Source organism: Carassius gibelio, chromosome A23 (genome assembly GCF_023724105.1).
Source record: "Carassius gibelio isolate Cgi1373 ecotype wild population from Czech Republic chromosome A23, carGib1.2-hapl.c, whole genome shotgun sequence".
NCBI classification, from domain to species: domain Eukaryota; kingdom Metazoa; phylum Chordata; class Actinopteri; order Cypriniformes; family Cyprinidae; genus Carassius; species Carassius gibelio.
The window spans coordinates 6,200,144-6,219,706 of record NC_068393.1 but is presented as its reverse complement, the minus strand read 5'-3'; the positions used below and the strand labels follow the sequence as shown (position 1 = coordinate 6,219,706).

The following is a 19,563-nucleotide window of genomic DNA, read 5'->3' as shown; positions in this document are numbered from 1 at the left end:
ACCGGCTGTTGTCTGTCACAGTGTCTGGTCTGTGTTTCCCTGGGTGTCCACTAGTGGTCTCACTTCCCCATATAGTCACCCCACTGCAGGCACTACATTTCCCACAAGCCTTTGTCCCATTCATCACTGTTAATTGCACACCTGTTAATTGCACTCAGCTGTTCAAACTTTCATCACTTTCACCTGTCCATATATACCCTGTTTGTTTCTATCAGTTTCATGTAGCCCTTGGTTTATGTCACCCTGCTTTTTCGTGTTCCCTAGTGTTTTTCATGTTTCTTGTTTTGGACTGTCTTTCTGATATTGACATTTTGGGTGATTGGATTACGATTTTGGATTCCCCTATTAAAACACTGCAACTGGATTTCTCTGTTTTTTTTTAATGTGTGCATTCGTTACATTGTCAGACTGCTTGTGCATTAAAAAACTGTGTGATGAGCGGTGAACGGATTGTCCTGAGTCCAATCTTGCTGCTCCGCCGCAGTCTGCAGATTGAAGAGTGCGCTGAAAGACGGAGAGGAGACAAGTCTGCCGACGTTTTCAAATGAAATGTAAGAGTACCGACTCTGAGGCGATCGCAAATTTGTGTACAGTTAATGGAGCTAAATGTTATAACCCCGCTAAAAAAGGCTAAGAGTAGGAGGAGCAGTGATAACCTCTTTAGGGGGAACAGAACCAAAATAAATGTGGCAGATATCGTAAATGTGCTTAATGACAATTTAATATAACAAAATAAGTCCGGATACAAGAGTCTGACTCAACAAGGAATATCAGAGTAAGTCAATTCCCGAATGTGAACAAAAGGAGGAGCTGGGGATGTAGGAGGGCAATTAGCTCCTGAGCAAAGCAGTAACCTGCTGAATAATACTGAATGGACCTTATATAGGTAAGAAGGTGTCATATTCCTATAGGTAGATGTGACTCAGCTGCAAGTTAGATGATGCAAGCTTGACTGACATGACCTGCCAGAGCTAACGCTACGCTTGATTTATGCTAAAGGTCCCTATATACTTCAAACTTATTTAATGAACAACCAAGTGTGACATCATTTATGACAAAATCTATCCAAAACAAAGTATGTTTGGAGTTTATATCAGGAGTTAGAGACGGCTTGCCAAAGTAAAAATAGTGAATCCAAATTCAGAGAGGCACAGAAAATGAATAATGCGTTCTACGGAGCCACTAAAGGGACATGGTTAGCCGCTTATTAGCAGTTGCCTGTTACATTACAATACATAACATTTCACTTACCACAAAAACAGAGTAAGGAAAGATGACTGATATGATGGTGAGTGATCTGCAGATCTTGATCACTGACAAACATCTAATCTTGTGAACTGTGTGGTAAGTAGTGCCGCTCCGTAGTAGAGTAGACTACGTGCGATCATGAATCTAAAAAGTTTAAGTAAAAAGCAAATGCGCATTCATAAGTGATCTCAATGTCCTGCAATGTCTCCCTGATGCTCGGAATTCATATACAAGATAATTACCCAACAATATAATTGTGAGAGAAAGCACCAAAATATATTTTTCTCCTATATCTCATATTTATTCCCTTTAGGGTTACCGTAGTACTCGTCATTACCTTTCTGAATACTGTATTTGGATCTGGGCACATCCCTAGTAGATACCAAAACTACTGGTTTTGAAAAGCATTTTTTTCTCTCATTGAAGGCCATTCACAACTAGCATTTATTTTTACTATTATTATTATTATTATATATATATATATTTTTTTAATTTTATTTCATAGTATAGATTTCCTGTTGCTGTAAAATCATTATACACATGATACTTACAGATTAGGAAGTTTTGTGTCCCGTAATAGTAAAGACAGCAGATTTCAAATGAAACATTAATGGAGGCTCCTGCAATGGTTCAGCAGCTGCCCCTGAGAAGAATGGGAATGCTAACGCGTGGCTTTCTCCTGCTATTCTACAACTCATGTTGCTGGTAAAAGATTAATGCAAGAAAACCCTTTTGATAGGCCTAGAGAGAAGAAGAGATGTGAGGATACGTCTGGCTCGACGAGACAGACAGAAAGAAAGGGTGTGTCCAAGAGGAGGTGCGGAGCCGTGTGTGTGTGTTCGATTGAAGCAGAGTGATTCTTTGATCATTTGAAGCAATTATTTGTGCCATATGTTCATTAATACTAACGCACTACACATAAAACCAGTGTAAGACCACTCATGCTGCTTGCTTAATGAGTCTGGTTGCCAAAGTTACAGCATCCCATTGCAATGCAGCTCAAAGAGTGAGAGAGAGAGAGAGAGAGAGAGAGAGAGAGAGAGAGAGAGAGAGAGAGAGAGAGAGAGAGAGAGAGAGAGAGGGGGGAAAGGGCGCTCAGAATGATGGATGGGGTGCTGGATAGCATGAGTGTGCTGGGCAGACTGATGGTGTTTATTCTGCGGTTTGAAGCTACACATGTGCCTCAGTATATTGAGAAAAACTGAACCCCCCATCAGTAAACACACTCTCCTGCTTTGAGGGGATCTGTGTGTGGATCTCTTCTCTTATGTGTCTGATGCCCATTTCCATGTTATCATATCTGCAATGTGGAAATGGCTTTGTGGCACACAATGGAAAAACAGCAAGGTCACGTTTGAAGAGTCAGAATGGATTTTGTATGATGATAAAATATAATTTGTATTTAGAGTAAATGCATTTTATAACCCATAATTCTTTGCACACTTAATGTTAATTTAATCACTTTATTTATTGAATCTTTATTTTTTTATTTAGCCAATTATTATTTATTTATATTTTTGTATTTATTTTCTTTTTTCTTTTGTGCTCTGTACTCTGTAGGATTACACAAGCTTAACATAATGAGAGGCTTTTGTCTGGGGTCGGTGTTTTCTCTCTTATAATTACACTACCGTACAAAAGACTATGGACAGTGAGTTTTTATTTTATTTTAATAAATTTAATGATTCAGCAAGGAATCATTAAATTGATCAAAAGTGACTAAATAATTTCTACTTCTGTTTTAGAATGTTATAAATGCTGTTCTTTTGGAATTTCCAAGCATGAAATAAAAACTTGTATCACAGATTACACACAGATATTTACTGTTTTCAGCATTGGTAATAAGAAATGAATTTGTTGGTTGATGCTGGTTTTCGAAGCTCTTTAACTTGGTTGAGGTTGAAGAGCACAAGATTTCTGTGACTGGATGGACTAAAGAGAATAACGTCGACTAATTAAGTTTAATTTGCAGGGTCTTTTAGCAATGTGCATCTCAAGAAAGGCTGTCAAAGACATTGTACGCAGCAAGAGACTTGGACGGTTTTGGTGAAAACTGCTTGGATGGTTTTATTTCTGAGAATAAGAGAAAAATCTGTGTGTGTGTGTTAAATTATTTTACAGTGGTTAAAAGGAAGCACTATATTGAAATTCCTCTTCTCCAAAGTGCACTTAATTCAACTCAAACTACTTAACATTTGCATGTTCACACTTAACTTTAACACCATTCATAATCTAACTAATAACAAAGATGCCATTGTAATATTTGCATACTGAATGGTCGTATTTCTTGAATTATTTTTTTATTGCATCTGTTTATAGATACAGCTGCTTTAAATACTGTCACAGCTATTTTTTGCTGTGAAGCAGGCACTGATATTTCATCCATTAACTGAAAATCTAATCTGTCATGTGGTTATATCTTTCTATTCAGTGTTTTTTACTCAGTCTCTGTGAGTTGTGAAGACATTGAGGGTTATCAGTGTGATATTTGATCATGACTCATTTCTTTGACAAGTCAAAAGTCCAACAAATGAAGGATCTGGAAATTGCGATGAGATGAAACAGAGACTGTGAGCGTTACAGTCAGGCACTGCTCTGGAGGGTCCCGTCGGGTCCTGAGGAGCCACTAAGGTCCACCAATCCACTCCTGCTCTGTGATGCGTAGAAATCAATTACTGTCATCATGTGAGGGCAACCATCTAAAGAAAAAGCTATCTATCCATCCTTCATCTCTCCATCTGATTCCAACAGTAATGCAGTCCAAACAGCTCTTTATTGTCATGTATTCTTCTCATTCTTATCCTGTCGTCAGCCTCATGACTCACATTCTCTTGCATTCTGTTTTTTTAGGACTCCATGGTTTAAGCCTGAATAGTGAGTGACCTGAACATGTGTCATTTGCTGCATTTTTTGGGGGGTATTTTTAAGTTCAGTCTAAATAAGGCAATTCAACTAATAAGGCATGTTATTTATCTTACTGTGAAAATTCATCCATATACAGTATATGAATTTCATTTTTTTAATCAAAATGTCAACCTCTCTCTAACGAAGTATACATGACTTCTCCAATCATTTAATTCACTTAAACCCCATCCCTTTGTTACAATTGACTGCAAGCTCGCAAAAAGATCTGCCACCATCCAATCGACAACAGCTGAATCTTTATAAAGTCCATGTACAGCAAATCTCCTCTGGGGCTGGTCGTGTCAGTGAAGATGGTGTGATCAGGAATTCTTTCAACATTCAACCACCTTGTGCCCTGCTGATTGGGGTAATTCAGCTCTTATGTGATGCAGATGTGGTCAAAAGTTTACACACACCTTGCAGAATATTCTACCTCTCTGCCCTCTTACTGCTTAAATTATGAACATTTTGCTGATACTGCAAGGTGTATATAAACTTTAGACTGCAACTGTGTCTATTGCTTTCAATCAACTGAATCATTTATAACGGCTGGATATGTTTTAAAACAATTGTTCTTCTTTCTTTCTTTCTTCCAGGAATTGTTTTGGACTTTCCTGCCTCTTTGGATCATTTTTCCTTTCCCAGACTGTGGAGAGATGGTGTGCAGCTTGGTGCTGATGGAGAGCTTCTGGGAGATTGACAGATTCCCAGCAAATTCATTCGGAGTTCTTTTTATTATTATTATTATTATTTATTTATTTATTTATTTAGTGAAACTTGCATTCACTACTGCTGGAGTAAGATTTTAGAAGAACATTTTCAGTCCTGTTTAATGTTGGTGCTAGTAAAGGTTTGAGAACTAATGGCCTGGTCTCACAGACAGGGCTTAACTAAGCCAGGATCATAGTTAGTAAGGACATTTAAATCTTTTTTCTGGACATGCCTTGGAAAAAAACATTACTGGTGTGCATCTTGAGACACTGGCACTGGTCTTTTTAAAGATCTGTCAGTGAAAGTTTCTATCAGTTGAAACAGCTCAGGATTACAATTTAGTCTTGGGCTGGTCTTAAGCCTTGTCTCTTATTAACTCTGTTATTATTCTTGATTTTTCAAACTGCTAACAGTTTGCCTTTTTTGAATTATGCATTTACTGTGTGACCAAAAGTGACCAAAAGTTACTTGTTTACCTCAAGACTAGTTATTTGTACAAGTACATGTAGGCAAGCAAGTGGGGTCAATTTGTGCTCTTTTTAAAATTGCTCCATTACCACACCATGATGGCAAAGATTTTATTTGTTCTCATGTAACTCTTGTAAGTCTGCACTGAAAGAGAAAAGCTTTATCCATGCGGGACTAGTTTCTCCAGTGAAGGTGACAAACATCATTTGTGATTTCAATCTCGTCTGAATTGAACATGACTGTGTTTTGCTTACAAAACCTCTAAAGTAAAAAAAAAACACAGCAAATTACCTCCTGCTCCTTTTAACCTGAGGTCTCCAAAGAATGTCTGCAATTATGGTGTTGAATTTTTCACAACACTCTTCCTCATTTATTTTGACCTTTGTCGAATGGCTAAAGCTAATTTTCTCTTCTCTTCGCCAGATGCAGGTCCATTATGGATTTAAACCTTTTTGCCAATTTTCTAAGAAAAATAGCTGTCAGTTCTAGTACTGCACACAACATGTTCCTCAGAACAGCCACAATAATAGCAGCATCAGATATAAAAAAAAATATTTTTCTATAATCTATATATAGATATACATATACACAAACATACACATTTAAAAATAGTTGTAGCTGTTTTTATTGAGATAAAACAGAACCCCCCCCTCCCCCCAATTAAATAAATTGCAATCAATAATCTGAATGCATAAATAATTATGATATTATTAATTTCATAGTTGCACCCCTCTCTCTCTGTGTAGATTGTAAGCGCTAAAGGTTGAGTTGTTCTGTTAATTGGCTTTATCAGCACTGCTGGTCTCTTATCAACAAGATTTTCTAGCAATGATACATGCAAGCTGCCATCGCACACATAAATTGTATATAATTTGTCTGTATGTAACAATACATGTTTCATTTAAAAGTACTCCGCAACATAATCATTTATAAATATGTGCATGAATTGCTCAGAAAACATGTTATATACAGCATCAATGGCTTTCCTGGTCGCCCCAATGATTCAAAAGTTCATTGCTAGTCTTTGTTGTGAATTTTTTATTAGCCAAGTTAAATATTTAAAAGTTGTAAATCAAAGCCACAGATCATTTTTTTACGTTTTGTGAAAATGAAATGTTTTGATTGGCATGGGTGTTTTGATACTCGTAGGAAGCCGGACTCAATAAGCTCATTAAATCGTATTAAACTAAGACAAACAAACGAATGCAAAACAAGCCGTTTCCTGCAAACACTGGCAGAGAAGCCAAACCTGTGGGGACGTGATTATGAGAGACATGAGAGACTGCAAACATCAGACTAAAGGCTGTTCATGGTGTTGCTTGCGATGGGAGGCCTTGCTAAAATTTCTTAAAGTAAATATGCATATAATGATAATGTTGCTAAAAATTAATTTGTAGGTTTACTGTAGAAAAGCTGAAATGTGTTTAAAAGTGATTGGCTCGGTCTGACTCCCCCAACCTCAAATGTCAAGCTATGACCAAGAGCCTGTACACATCAAGACAACATCTGGTGTGGAAATGTAAATTATCGTTCAGTCTTTTTGCCAGTTTTTAATTTTCATGCTAAACACTTGTGTTATAGCAGATTGTGTTTGCCCTTAAACTTTTAATTTAATATTGTAATTAGACGTGATATAGTCAGCAGTACATTTAAAATATAACTCAATCAAATAACACACTACAGTTATAAAATACTGTGCTTTAGTATGTTAGTCAGCACATCAAATTAAGTATGTTTAAAGCACAACAAGATTGCATTAACACATTCAAAATGTACTTTAATGTAAAACTTTTTAAACTCTGTTTAAAAGTGTACGTTAATGTGTTATTTAACAGCCATGAAATATATGTACTTACACATACTTTTATTTTATTAATATACTATCTGTAAGCAGTTTTAGCATGTTACAGGTTTGGTTACGCACAGGTCACACAGGTCACCTGTTGTTTCACAGCCGAAAAAGAAAAGGAAGAGACACAACAGCAACAACGTACCGGAGACCACAACAGATGCCCGCGTCTGTATGACAGGTATAAAGAGATATCAGCAACTCTAGATTAATCTAGTATAAAAGACATTGTTACTGATCATAGCTTCTGGACAGAAATACTGCAGACAATAGACAAAGATGATTATTAAATGGAGAATAGTTTGAGATATGTGAAAGCCGGAGTACAGTATACTTTGAGTGCAGAGCAGGTGCATTTAATCCCAGACACTATTATTACAGAACTGAAAACGTAACCTTCATTATAATTACATATAACCGTGGTAGTGAGAAGCCATGCACGGATTTACCTGTGGTTATCAACTCAGGCATAATGAAGGGTTAACACACGCAAGGCTGTGGGTCCTGACGACATTCCCGGCCGTGTACTGAAAGACTGTGTTACACAGCTGACAGATGTCAACAGATATCTTCAAAACTTCGCTGAACCAGGCAATCATCCCCACATCTCTCAAATCCAAAACCATCATACCGGTACCAAAGAAATCACCTGTGTCCTGTCTAAACGACTACCATCCCATAGCACTGACTCAATCATGATGAAGTGTTTTGAGAGGATAGTCATGCACAACACAAAACCAACCTCCCCAACACACTCGATCCACTCCAGTTAGCATATCGTCCAAACAGATCTACAGACGATGCAATTTCCTCCACCCTCCACCTGGCTCTTACCCACCTAGAGAATAAAAACTCCTATGTCTCCTAATGCTGTTCATCGACTTCACCCCACCCATCCCTCCCACAGTCTCTTCCAGCTCCTACCATCAGGAACATGGTACAGGAGCATCAACAGCTTTTTCCCCCGGGCTGTGAGAGCCCTGAAGTCAAAACACTTCGCCTTCCTCTGGAACCCCACACAAGCCCTCTACCATCTGAAACCAGAATACCATCTGGGATCATTTTTGTGCAATCAAATAATTTTTGTGCAATTCTCCTCAATATGCACTAGACACTTTTCACACACACTGTTGGGTGTACATTTTCCCACAAATATGTGTGTTTACATGCTCATGTAATCTTGCACTGTTCCCCAGGAGGCTGCTTGACTTACGATGTTTCTCTTGGCACATGTACAGTGTTGTGTGAAGAATTTGTATAGTGTATGTTTTTTTTTATTTTTCAGTCGATGTATAAGTAAACATTTATATATAGTATATTTATAGTCAAAATCTTTCAGTAAGTTAATTGTGCATAGGTTTATACTTTTTTACTTCATGTGTCTGTATTCATGTAGCACCGTGGTCCTGTGAGGCACGACATTTCGTTCCAGTATATGTACCTGTTATAGGGAGGGGTAGGGAGGAACTCAAGTGCAGACAGGATTTACTGAACACAGGATTTATTAGGCAAAAAGGGGAAAACAAAACCCACGAGGGGGAAAACAATGACTAGGGAAGACACTAAATAACTCTACAAAAACACAATAAACAAGGTAAACAAAGACTCTGAACACTAACTACTAACAAACACTCACGGTAGTACAAAGACTTCTTAGAGGGGTTACAAGGACACGATATCTCAGGAGGCTGACAGGAAGAAACACATATGTGGAACAGTTTGAGGAAACAGTCACAAATCACAATGAAACAATCGCAATGAACCGACAAAAGACAGAGCACACTAGGAGATCTAAATAGGGGAACTAATCAAGACACGACAGGTGGCAAAGATAGGACAATCACGACAAGACTAGGATAACAAGGGGGGCGGGGCAAGGGAACGAGACAACACAAGCACATGGCCCAAAGACAAGGCCATGTGCTTGTACACAAAACACGGGTCTGTCATGATCCTGCCTCAAGACTAGGGAAAATCAAGGACACGAGGGCAGAATCATGACAGTACCCTCCAATTAAGCTAATTTAAAAGCCTTGATTTAAATCCTTGTGTATTAGCAATAAGCTAAGCGAAAAATCTGATAAAAGAAAAGTGTGGGAGAAAAGAATATAAGTGATATGTATCAGGCCATTCAGAGCAAGCTTCAAGTTTTGGACAGATAAGAAATGGCTTTAGGTTGATGTCTTACCTGGAACATGACCCTGTACTGCTCCTCGGGCTTCTGCACCAGGCACATGTTACACCCCATCCTGACGTCTGAACCCTGACACCTTCAGGCCACGAACCTGCTCAGAGAAACTGCTGTGCTTCTTCAACCAAACAGCATGTCCCAGATCCAATGAGTCCAATGAGTTCAGTGAATGTACTCGGGTCTTCAGTAGGAGAACGGTTTAATTCAAAGCATTTCTGGTTCAGAGACACATGCACAAATATTTCTCATGGCTTCCTGCTTTTAAAACAGTCCATTTCATCCTACCTAACTAGAAAACTCTTCTGCACAAGAAGTCCAAACTCTCGTTTCTCAAGTCTATTGGGGAGTGCGAAAACAAATTAATTCCAGTATGTAAAAAAGTCCATTTGTGCTTGAAGTGAAATGTTGTGGTACAGCACTTCTTTTGTTCCTGTCCCCATTGATGTGCTTAATTCAGGGAATTCAGCATGAAATTACCCTTCTGTGTTTGCTCTCACGCTTTTATCAAGGCCACTTCCACCAGCGCTTTTCTGGGACTACATCCAAATTACTCCTAAATCAGTAAATGCTGCATGTACGTGGTTGCGTTACGGTCCATGTTGCGTGTTTTATTCCAAAGCGATGGGAGGATAATTGGAGAGATTGAATGTTTGGTCAAGAGAGACCTTAAAGGAAGAGCGCTCCAAGAACGAAAATTACTTTCGCCTCACAGTGTTTGGCAAAATATGTGGCTTTGTTTCATGTTTTGCTTCCAAAAAGTGGGCAGTTTGATTCCAAATTTTTATCTGCCAAAGTTTTTGATGGAAGTTAAAAAAACAACTGGTCAAAACTGAGTATTTTATCATAACACAACTATTTACGACAGAAGCCCTCAAGAGCGTCAGGTGTTTTTCATTTTGAATTGAACTGCAGATGAAATTCTTGACTGTATCTACTGATTGTTTTCCACAGTTTTCCTCTTCACACACTATTCCTCACAGTGAAACCTGAAATCCACGACTCTCTCCCAGTGAATATTGAAGAGCAGTTTGAGTTTGCTTAATGCCTTCACGTATCCATAGAGAATGATTTCAAGTGCCTCACTTTGGCTTTGTGCTTTTCCACCTGTTCCGCTTTCACTACGGTAGCTTTCCTTGTATCTCCCTCTTTGAACCTCAACTTGAGTTTCTACATTCACGTAGGTGTTTCTTGTCAGTTTCTCATCTCTTAAAGACTCTGAACTGTGGAGTGCGCGTTGCGTTCAGCTGGATAAAAATGCATGTTGTGCGCTGAATGAATTGGTAAAAACTGGTTGCACATGTGAAAGTGTGAGGTGAGAGAGTCAGTGTGCTTGAGGAAAATTCAGTCCCACGCACTCCTACGTCTGTGTTAAACGCTTCTGCTTAGGTGCGAACAGCAGCAAACATCTTTTGCCAATATGTACATGTCACCGCCATAGACACCAAACACCACCAGATCGGTCAAGATAGCTCTGTACATTATGGTTATTATTAACCCAATTCCTCAACAGTATCTGGCATTATTTAGATCAATGAAGAAAAATGCAGTTGAACAACACAAGCCCTTAATAGTGATCATTGGTGCTCTGTCACATAGAAATCAATTTCTTTCTTAATAAGATACTTAAGCTAGATGCCTTTGGAGCTCAGAGGGTTGCGAAATGTTTGGTTTAACAAATGCTTTGTCGTTCTGCTAGCACACTTTGAGCTTTGAGCTGTCCGAAGGTACGTGTAAATCTTCATCTAATCACGGGCTCAAATCTGAGGAAGCAGTCTACACAAAAGAAACAGTTTGTAGCTAGTTTGCTAGTTTGTACTGCTAGCTGATTTGATTATCCTTTCCTCTTACCATCTACTTCACACTTTCTCATCACTTCTTGTTTAGTTTCTGAGGGAACTACCACTAAAAATGCGGTCACAGCACTTCTACTTAAGCACTCAAATTAAACAGAACTGTTTAGTCACATTTTCCAGATGCTGACTCTCAAACAAACCAGTGTTTATTTGAACACATTTGACGACGGCTGAACGCTTTAACCTCATTAAACTGTCAAAGGGCTTGTGTTGTTTCATGCACCCTGCTGTTTGAGATTACAGGCTAGCCATTCATGCTTCAGTATGTGCCAGACAGACTGAGCGCACTCTGAGACGTTAACAGGCGTCGCCCTCCTACGCCCACATACACAGATGGGTCAAATGTTACCACACACACTCATGCAAACACAGACGTCTGGCAAATTTCACCTGAAATAACCTCAAAGAGTTTAAGGTAGGAGTAGGACGGCTTGTGAAGACTTTGAAGGAAAGATTTCAGAAGAGAAAAAACAGTGCAACAGTCTCAGATGTGTTCCTCAACTAGACGGCATCCAACACCAACACACCCTTCAGTCACCACATGTGTGAAAAAGTCATGGGGCATGAAAAAAATCTGACTCTGAAAGAAAGAAAGTCAGGTTAAAGCGAGAGGCGTGTCATCCCTCTTTCTCTTCTTCCTCTCAAGAGTGCTGCGTCCTTTTGTTTGGCTAGAATTTGGGTAATCCATACTGGCATGTTTCTTTTCCAGAAAATCCTTAAGCAGTGTTTATGGGAAAAAGCCACCAAACTGGATCAGTTCCTCCAGCCGAGGGGTGATATTGTGGTCCCGTTCAGAGCAGCCGTGCTGTGTTGAAGGAGAGGAGGATGGGAGAGGGGCGAGCAGGCAGGTGAGGGGAGGTTGCTGCTGTCTCGTCCCCTCATGTGAGGCTCTGAATATACTCCCCCACTGCAGCGCAGAGAGAGAGAGAGAGAGAGGCACATAAAGACATTAAAAGCTCTGTGAAGCCACACACACACACACACACACACACACACACACACACACACACACACATACACTGCCGTTTCTCTGATTTTGATTCAGTCCCTCTCTCTCTATGCATTTCTCTCTCTCTGTTTTTAATTAAATTGAATTCAGATAGCTTTAATGGCATGACAAAAGTACATTTTAAAACAAAACAGAAAATAGTTAAAGTGAACAACTGAAATACAATATGAAAAACACTGAGAAAAAAGAAGAAGTGTTTACACCCTACTGATGGGTATTTTTTAGAGGTGTACCTTCATGCTTACTTTTTTCTAAAAAGGTTTTTGTAAACCTTGTATTATGGGAAATTATTTGACGAGGTGGTGATTTTGATTCAAACATCATACAAAAACATACTAACATTGTATATATATCATACAGAAACACAGTTTTTGAAAAAAAAAAAAAAAACATTAAGGTCTACCCCTGAACCTAATCATCAATCGTATAAAAACAAACAAACAAACAAAAAAAAAACACGTAAAAATCAAATTGTACAAATTTGTAAGAAATAGTCACCAATTCGTCCAAAACGTATAATTGCAATTTCCCATGAAATAGTGTTGGTTGTGCACAACTCAAATCATACAAATTCACATGGATTCGCAACCACTTTGGAAAATCATAAATAAATTACACTTTCTTGTGAAATTAGGTTCACAGAGCCTCAATACGCACAATGAAACAAAATAAAGAAGTTTTCTAGCAATGGTAATTAACGCCCCATCCACACAGAAACACGTTTAGCTACAGTATATACGCATACATTTTGTATCGTTCATGTGTGTAGTCCCACAAAGTTTATGTGCACAGTCTAAGTCTTCTACGTTTTAAGTGTATTCTCTGTGGCAGAATTACAGCACCACATACTGGTCTGGCATGTATACTACATCGGTTTGTGTCAGTTTCATGTGGACACAGATATTTCTTGAGACGAGTGGGAAAAAAAGATTGGATAGGAAAAACTGTGACTTCGTGTGGACGTAGCCTAAGGTTGGGCGATTAAACAATATTGATAGTCACAATATATTTGTCCTCGACAGAATGATAATACATGAACAATAAATGTTTGATATAATGTTTATGCACCAACAGCACAACAAACAGCTTTTGAGGTGCAACACGGACCAATTATCAGCTGGGCTCGAATGGCAGTGCGGTGTTTATTTGCTGATGTGTCTCGATCACACGCCAGAGCTGTGAGAAACAGCAAGACGTGCTTGACTTCAGCGAAGAACACAAATGTCCCTGTGATTTAGTTCAAAGCCAGATGAAAACAGCACTGACAAACTCAAGAAACAAGGCTTTCTTTGGATTTACAGTAAGAGTAATTTACACAATTAACTGTCTAGTTACAACTTTCACTCAGGAGAGGAAATCCGCCTGACATTTTTTGTGAAAATTATCGATATTGACTGATATGAAATTTTTTTTAATATTTAATTTATTTTGCTCGTATCGCCTAGCCCTTATGGTAATACAACACGATTAAAATAACAGAATATACTTTTTATTTGTATGACAGTAATCAGACTAAATATAATTTTATTTCAAATAAATTAAAGTTACTATCCTTAACTTTTTTTCCTCTTAAATGCCTTTTCTCTCTCTCTCTCTCTCTCTCTCTCTCCCTCCCTTTCTCTCTCTCTCTCTCTCTCTGTCTCTCACTGATCCCTTCTTTTGCATAATGCATTTTTAAAATGCCTGTGTACTAATGGATGGATGTTATATTCAAAAGGTCATGGATTCATTTCTATTGTGCATGATTTAGGTTTGAGATTGTTATTATTATTATTTTACATTTAGCAGACCCTTTTATCCAAAGCGATTTACAGTGCATTCAGGCTATAATTATTTTTTATTTTTTTTTACCAGTATGTGTGTTCCCTGGCAATCAAACCCACTACCTTTTTGTGCAGCTAACACAATGCTCTACCAATGAGCAACAGGAACTACAGATCTTTTGAAAATATGAATTATTAACAGTATCCTCTGTATGGATCAAAGCATCAAAGATCCACACCTAATGTCCAGAGCTGTGCTCAGATGTGTTATCATGTAATTCACAAGAACTATTTATTTTATGCTGATGGAATCAAAGAGCACCTGAAAGAAAGCCGAAGGAAAATGAGAGAATGAGTGGACGAGGATGAGATGCAGAAGAGATACTAGGTAACAGGTGTGAGACTGTGATGAAAGCTGAGAAACAGCCAAGAGCTGTAATGTAATTAGTGTGTGTGTGTGTGTGTGTGTGTGTGTGTGTGAAGGGAGGGCATCATAGAGGGTTTTGGCCAAACGGGGAAACTTGAACTGCTGGTTTACGGACATAACATTGACTCCTGAGGCACTGGACAAACATCCAACAAATTTACATTAACATTTCTATAAAACAGATAAATAACAACATTTGCACTATATTTAAATATAGATGATCACTACAAAACAATGTAAATAAATAGTTTTATGTCCTCTTTGTGTTATCAAATGATAGCATTACATTATTTCAAACCTGTCCTCAGACCATAACTCAATACTTCATAGAGATTAAAATATATAAAACATTTTACAGTATATAGATCAAACACAATTTGGATAGATCTCTCTCACACACACACACACACACACACACACACACATAATGTGGTTTGGTGTTGGGTTGTAACAGGATTAGAGCTGTGCAGAATGTGTGTGAGCTCATACTCTTCAATCTGTCCCGAGGAAACCACAGCTAGATACACAGACCGAATGTAACTGCACATTAAATTTAACCTGTTTTTGGAAGATATCATGGAAATACATTTGTTTATCCTCAGAATAAGCATGACATGTGAGAAATAAAATGGTTTCATGCAAAGCTAGCCATGCATTATCGGCTTATACCATGGTCATTTGCCAGTATTGACTACTTAAAAGGTGTTTATGATGTTTGCAGCTCAATATTTAACCGAAAGGGTCAAAATGCGCTTTTGAGAATTGTGTACAGTGTAAGCTGATCGCATTGGGTAACACCTTTCTCCTCAAATACTGAAGCCTTATTCTCTTAATACTATTGCATTGCATTGGGATCCCCGACAGATTCAAACTTTGCGTATCCTGCCTGGCCGTGCCGACTCAGAAGGCGCCACTGAGGACCCTAACTTCCTGAATTGTGATGCGATAGAATTCTCCAGGATTGGTTAGCCTTCCCGCAGCTGCACCTCTCAACTGCTCTCTTCAAGAAGCTGAGGAAGAAGCACCGAAATCACACCAATTTGGAGCAAAAAGTATTAAGTAGCAAGTTTATGCTGGCTCAGAGCCCATGTGCTTCCTTCCCTACCAAACCATCCATGAGTGTGAGGACTTCCCGCCCTCGGCTAGTGATTGTCATAGACAGCACTTACTTAATTAAAGAAACAAACAAGAGGTTTGCAGCAAAGGGCTCATATGCTGACAAAGGCCCCACTGACGCCCCACACTCTGAATGTGCTTACAACATATCCAAGCCAAGGCGCTTCAGCCGCTCACATAACATATAGAGAGAGAGAGAGAGAGAGAGAGATAATGACAAGTTTACAACTATGAATTACCTGCATCTGTGCATCTCTCTATACAAACAATGAAGTTAAAAACCGCGTTTTACCCCGTCCTCACTAGTAGCTAGTGTATTTTATTAATAAAAGTCGCAGGGCAGCATTGAGATTAAATATATTTCCCACTTGTAGTTATAGTTAATATTTACAAATTCTGGGCAAAATTACAAATAAAAGTTCTTTATTGGCATTGATGGTTCCATAATGAACTCCTTCTTCTGGGCATTGGTCCTGCAATGTGGGGCCCATCGATTGGCACACAAGACTGCGGGAGGCACAGAGTCATCATGGCTCTGTAATCGGAGTGACGGCCATTCCCCGTCTGATGTCCTCGTTCTGCATGTGGTCCAGCAGGGTCAAGCCGAGTGCCCACCGGAGCATGCGCATCTCCACGGCGTGCATAGTGTTTTCGTGCTTGGCTGTAGCAGAGGTGCATGACCATTTTGAATATCTTCAACTTCAGGCGGATCGGCATCTTCCTATCACAAAGCACACCAGTCACTTGCCGCCATTGCAGCCATGCAGCATTCACGCATGCTAGTGCATCAGGCAGCGAGTCATCATCTGCGGAGATCAGCGAGCCGAGATATTAGAATTTTGCATTTTTATTCAGGGTGTGGCCATTAATAGCGATGGATCCATCTGTCTGCACGCCAGCTTCCAGGTACTCGGTCTTGGTGATGTTGAGCCGCATGCCGTTCACATCGAGTCGGTCTGACCATTGCTGCATTTGATGTTGGAGCTGCTGGTGGGCCTCATCCACGAGACGTTGGATCAGGCTCCCCGTCATTGTGTCCATACATGTGATGAAAATCAGGGGCAAGAGGGCAGATCCCTGGTGGATGCCAACAGAGATATCGAATGGTGGTGACGTACCGGCAGTGTAGCTGACGACACTGGTGATGCGGTGGTAAAGCATCCTCACCCAGTCGATGTAGGCCTCGGGGACTCCATGGGACCGAAGCGAGTGCCAGATCTGGTCGTGCGGGATATGATCGAATGCTTTCTCCAGATCGAGGAAGGCAAGGTGGACAGTCTTGTTCTTTTCACGATGTCGCGCGATGAGATGATGCAGTGCATAGATGGCGTCCATTGTACTACAGCCATTGATGAAGCCACACTGGTTTGTTGAGTTTGTGATAATGACCTGCAGGCGCCAATCAATGAAATGCTCAAAGATCTTCATGGCATGGCAGATGTGGCGAACTGGCCTGTAGTTAGTGCACTAAGTGACATCAAACTTGCCTTTCCATATGGGCACGGTGGTGCTCATCCTCCAGCCTTCAGGAATGGCACTGTCGACGATGACACTATTTAACAAGTCGGCAAGCAGTTTGGCCCATCCTTGGACGACCGGTTTCAACACCTCTCCTGGAATATCGTCAAGGCCTGACGCCTTTCCATTCTTTATTTCTCAATCACTCTCGCCACCTCCTCGAGGTGTTTGGTTTTGCCAAAAGTTTTGGCGGTGGTGATGCAAATTTGGTGGATGACTGAAGTCCATCGTTGCTCTGTTGGTAGGTCAGGGTCGGCACGAATCCCAGCAAGGATGGTTTTAAGGGGGGTCTTTTGCTCTGGCAGCTTCCACCTTTTTTATCCTTTCCGGGCTGGTGTGCGGGGGTGATTGTTCCTCGAGGCATAAGCGCAAGTCGAGTATCATCAACCAGTGATGAGCGGAGACGTGGTCAGAGGGGATGACTTTGGCATCCATAACGGCCTTTAGATCAGCTCGCTGCACCAGCCAGTAGTCAATTTGAGTTGAGTGGCCGCCACTCGCTTACATCACCCATTGTGATTTCCGCTTCTTGAAGAAAGTGTTGGCGATGGCCGAGTTGTACGCATCGCCGAAGTCAAGGATTCACCGGCCATCAACGTTCCTGATCCCGAACCCTTGTCCACCATGCGTGTGGTGAATTCCTTCCCTCTCCTGTCCAAAATGTCCATTAAGGTCCCCACCAATAACCATTCGGTCGGTTTGTTTGAAGGAGAGGACATGGGCTTCCAGGGACTGCCAGAAGTCATCTTTCTCTCCATCAGGGTGGCAAGTTTGTGGGGCGTAGAATGAGATGACTCGCAGCTGTAATGAGTACAAGTCAATCTTGATCAAGATGAGGCATTTGGACACCCGATTTACCTCGACGATGTCGTCATGAAACTTCTTGCTGGCGATTAGGCCGACACCATTTGTGGAGTTGCAGTGGCCAACGTAGAGGAACTTGTAGCCTTCGCCAATTTCTCTCACTTTCGATCCTTTCCATTTTGTCTCATGAACAAAGGCAATGTCGACTTTGCTGGCCTCCAGAACACCAGCAAGCTTGCAGGTTATGCCCTTGAGTCTGCCCATGTGGTATCTGTCTGTCTGTCTGTACCATAATGAACTCTTCTTATACACACACACACATTTATATATATATATATATATATATATATATATATATATATATATATATATATAGATATATATATATAGAGAGAGATATAGATAGATAGATAGGTAGATAGATAGATTCCAGTCTTACAAACACTGTTCTATTAATACAAATTTTATATTTATTTTGACAACATTTGTCATTTGTATGCAAACGAAGGTAAAGGAAAAACTTTATTGTGTATTTTTGTTTTGTAAATGTAAACTTAAATATGCAGCTCTGGACTGTGTCTATCTATGACTGGTAGTATACTTTGCTGTGCCCTAAACTGATACAAAACAGTCCAGCCTCCAGCTCAAGTTTATTCCATTTAAAATCCCTTTATTGTTGAGCATCAATGAAACATTTCTAAGGATAAACTACCTGCTATATTAGAAGACATTATTTCAGCAGAGCTGTCTGGGAAAGTACTGTCCCTACTTGTAGTTTTAGGTGTTCTATAATTCATGAGAGACAAGAGGTCTTGTCCATTTAGTATTTGTGAGCCATCAGTTAGCTGCTGATGAGCAGTAATGGTAATCCAGTGTTTAATAGTTTAAGTAGGTAGGCCACGCCCACTCGTTTCTGCAGCCAATCAGCAGTCCACAGAATAATCATATCCCACAGCTGGATGATTCATCACTGTGATATTTATCAACACATTGGCAAATGTGAACTGAAATGTCAAGTGCAAATATTTCTCACAGCCACACAGAAATGCAGTTTGTAGTCTTATGATAAATGTTTTGGGCTGTTAATTCTAATAAGATTTGGGTAATAATCTTGAAGACACCACATTTGTTTTTGCTCACTTTCGTATTTTATTTATGACTATTTCCAAAAGCTGCTAGCTCATCCAAAAAAATAAAAAAAAAAATAAAATAATGCTCATCCTAAGGCCATCCAACTTGTAGATTTTTATTTTTTTCCATCAGAACAGATTTGGAGAAATGTAGCATTACACTAGTTAAAAATGGATCTAAAAGGAATAAAAGTCCCTCACTTGTTGTCTTCTCACATAAAAATCAACGCATATATATGTTTAACAGTTTGAAGATAAAAATAGCTCAATAATTTTATTTCTTACAAACACAATTGTGACGAGTCAGCTGCCTCCCTCCTGATGATCATTAGCACCCCGTCCTAAATCACTGCCCTTCACCAGGCGGGTGAAGGAGAGGTTGTGTGAGAGAAGAGGGGCGTTGGATGAGCCAGGGCTGCTGGCGTGCACACCTGAAGCACCTGAAGTCGCACTTTTTTTCATAGTTGCTGGTCTTGCGACTTATAGTCAGGTGCGACTTATTTATCAAGATTAATTAAGAAATAAACTAAAAATGAATCAAGAGAAAACATTACCATCTACAGCCACAAGAG

General features: G+C 39.7%; 1 protein-coding gene across 1 annotated transcript in view; it reads right to left on the bottom strand.

Moving 5' to 3' along the window:
• LOC127945079 (PDZ domain-containing protein 4-like) overlaps nucleotides 1-11,202 on the bottom strand; it is a 31,451-nt gene extending 20,249 nt beyond the window's left edge. The window contains exon 1 of the mRNA XM_052541640.1: nucleotides 9,369-11,202. Coding sequence (XP_052397600.1) covers nucleotides 9,369-9,428 — 60 coding nt within the window. The 5' untranslated portion in view covers nucleotides 9,429-11,202. The remainder of the gene's footprint in view (nucleotides 1-9,368) is intronic.
• Between the last annotated feature and the right edge of the window lie 8,361 nt (nucleotides 11,203-19,563).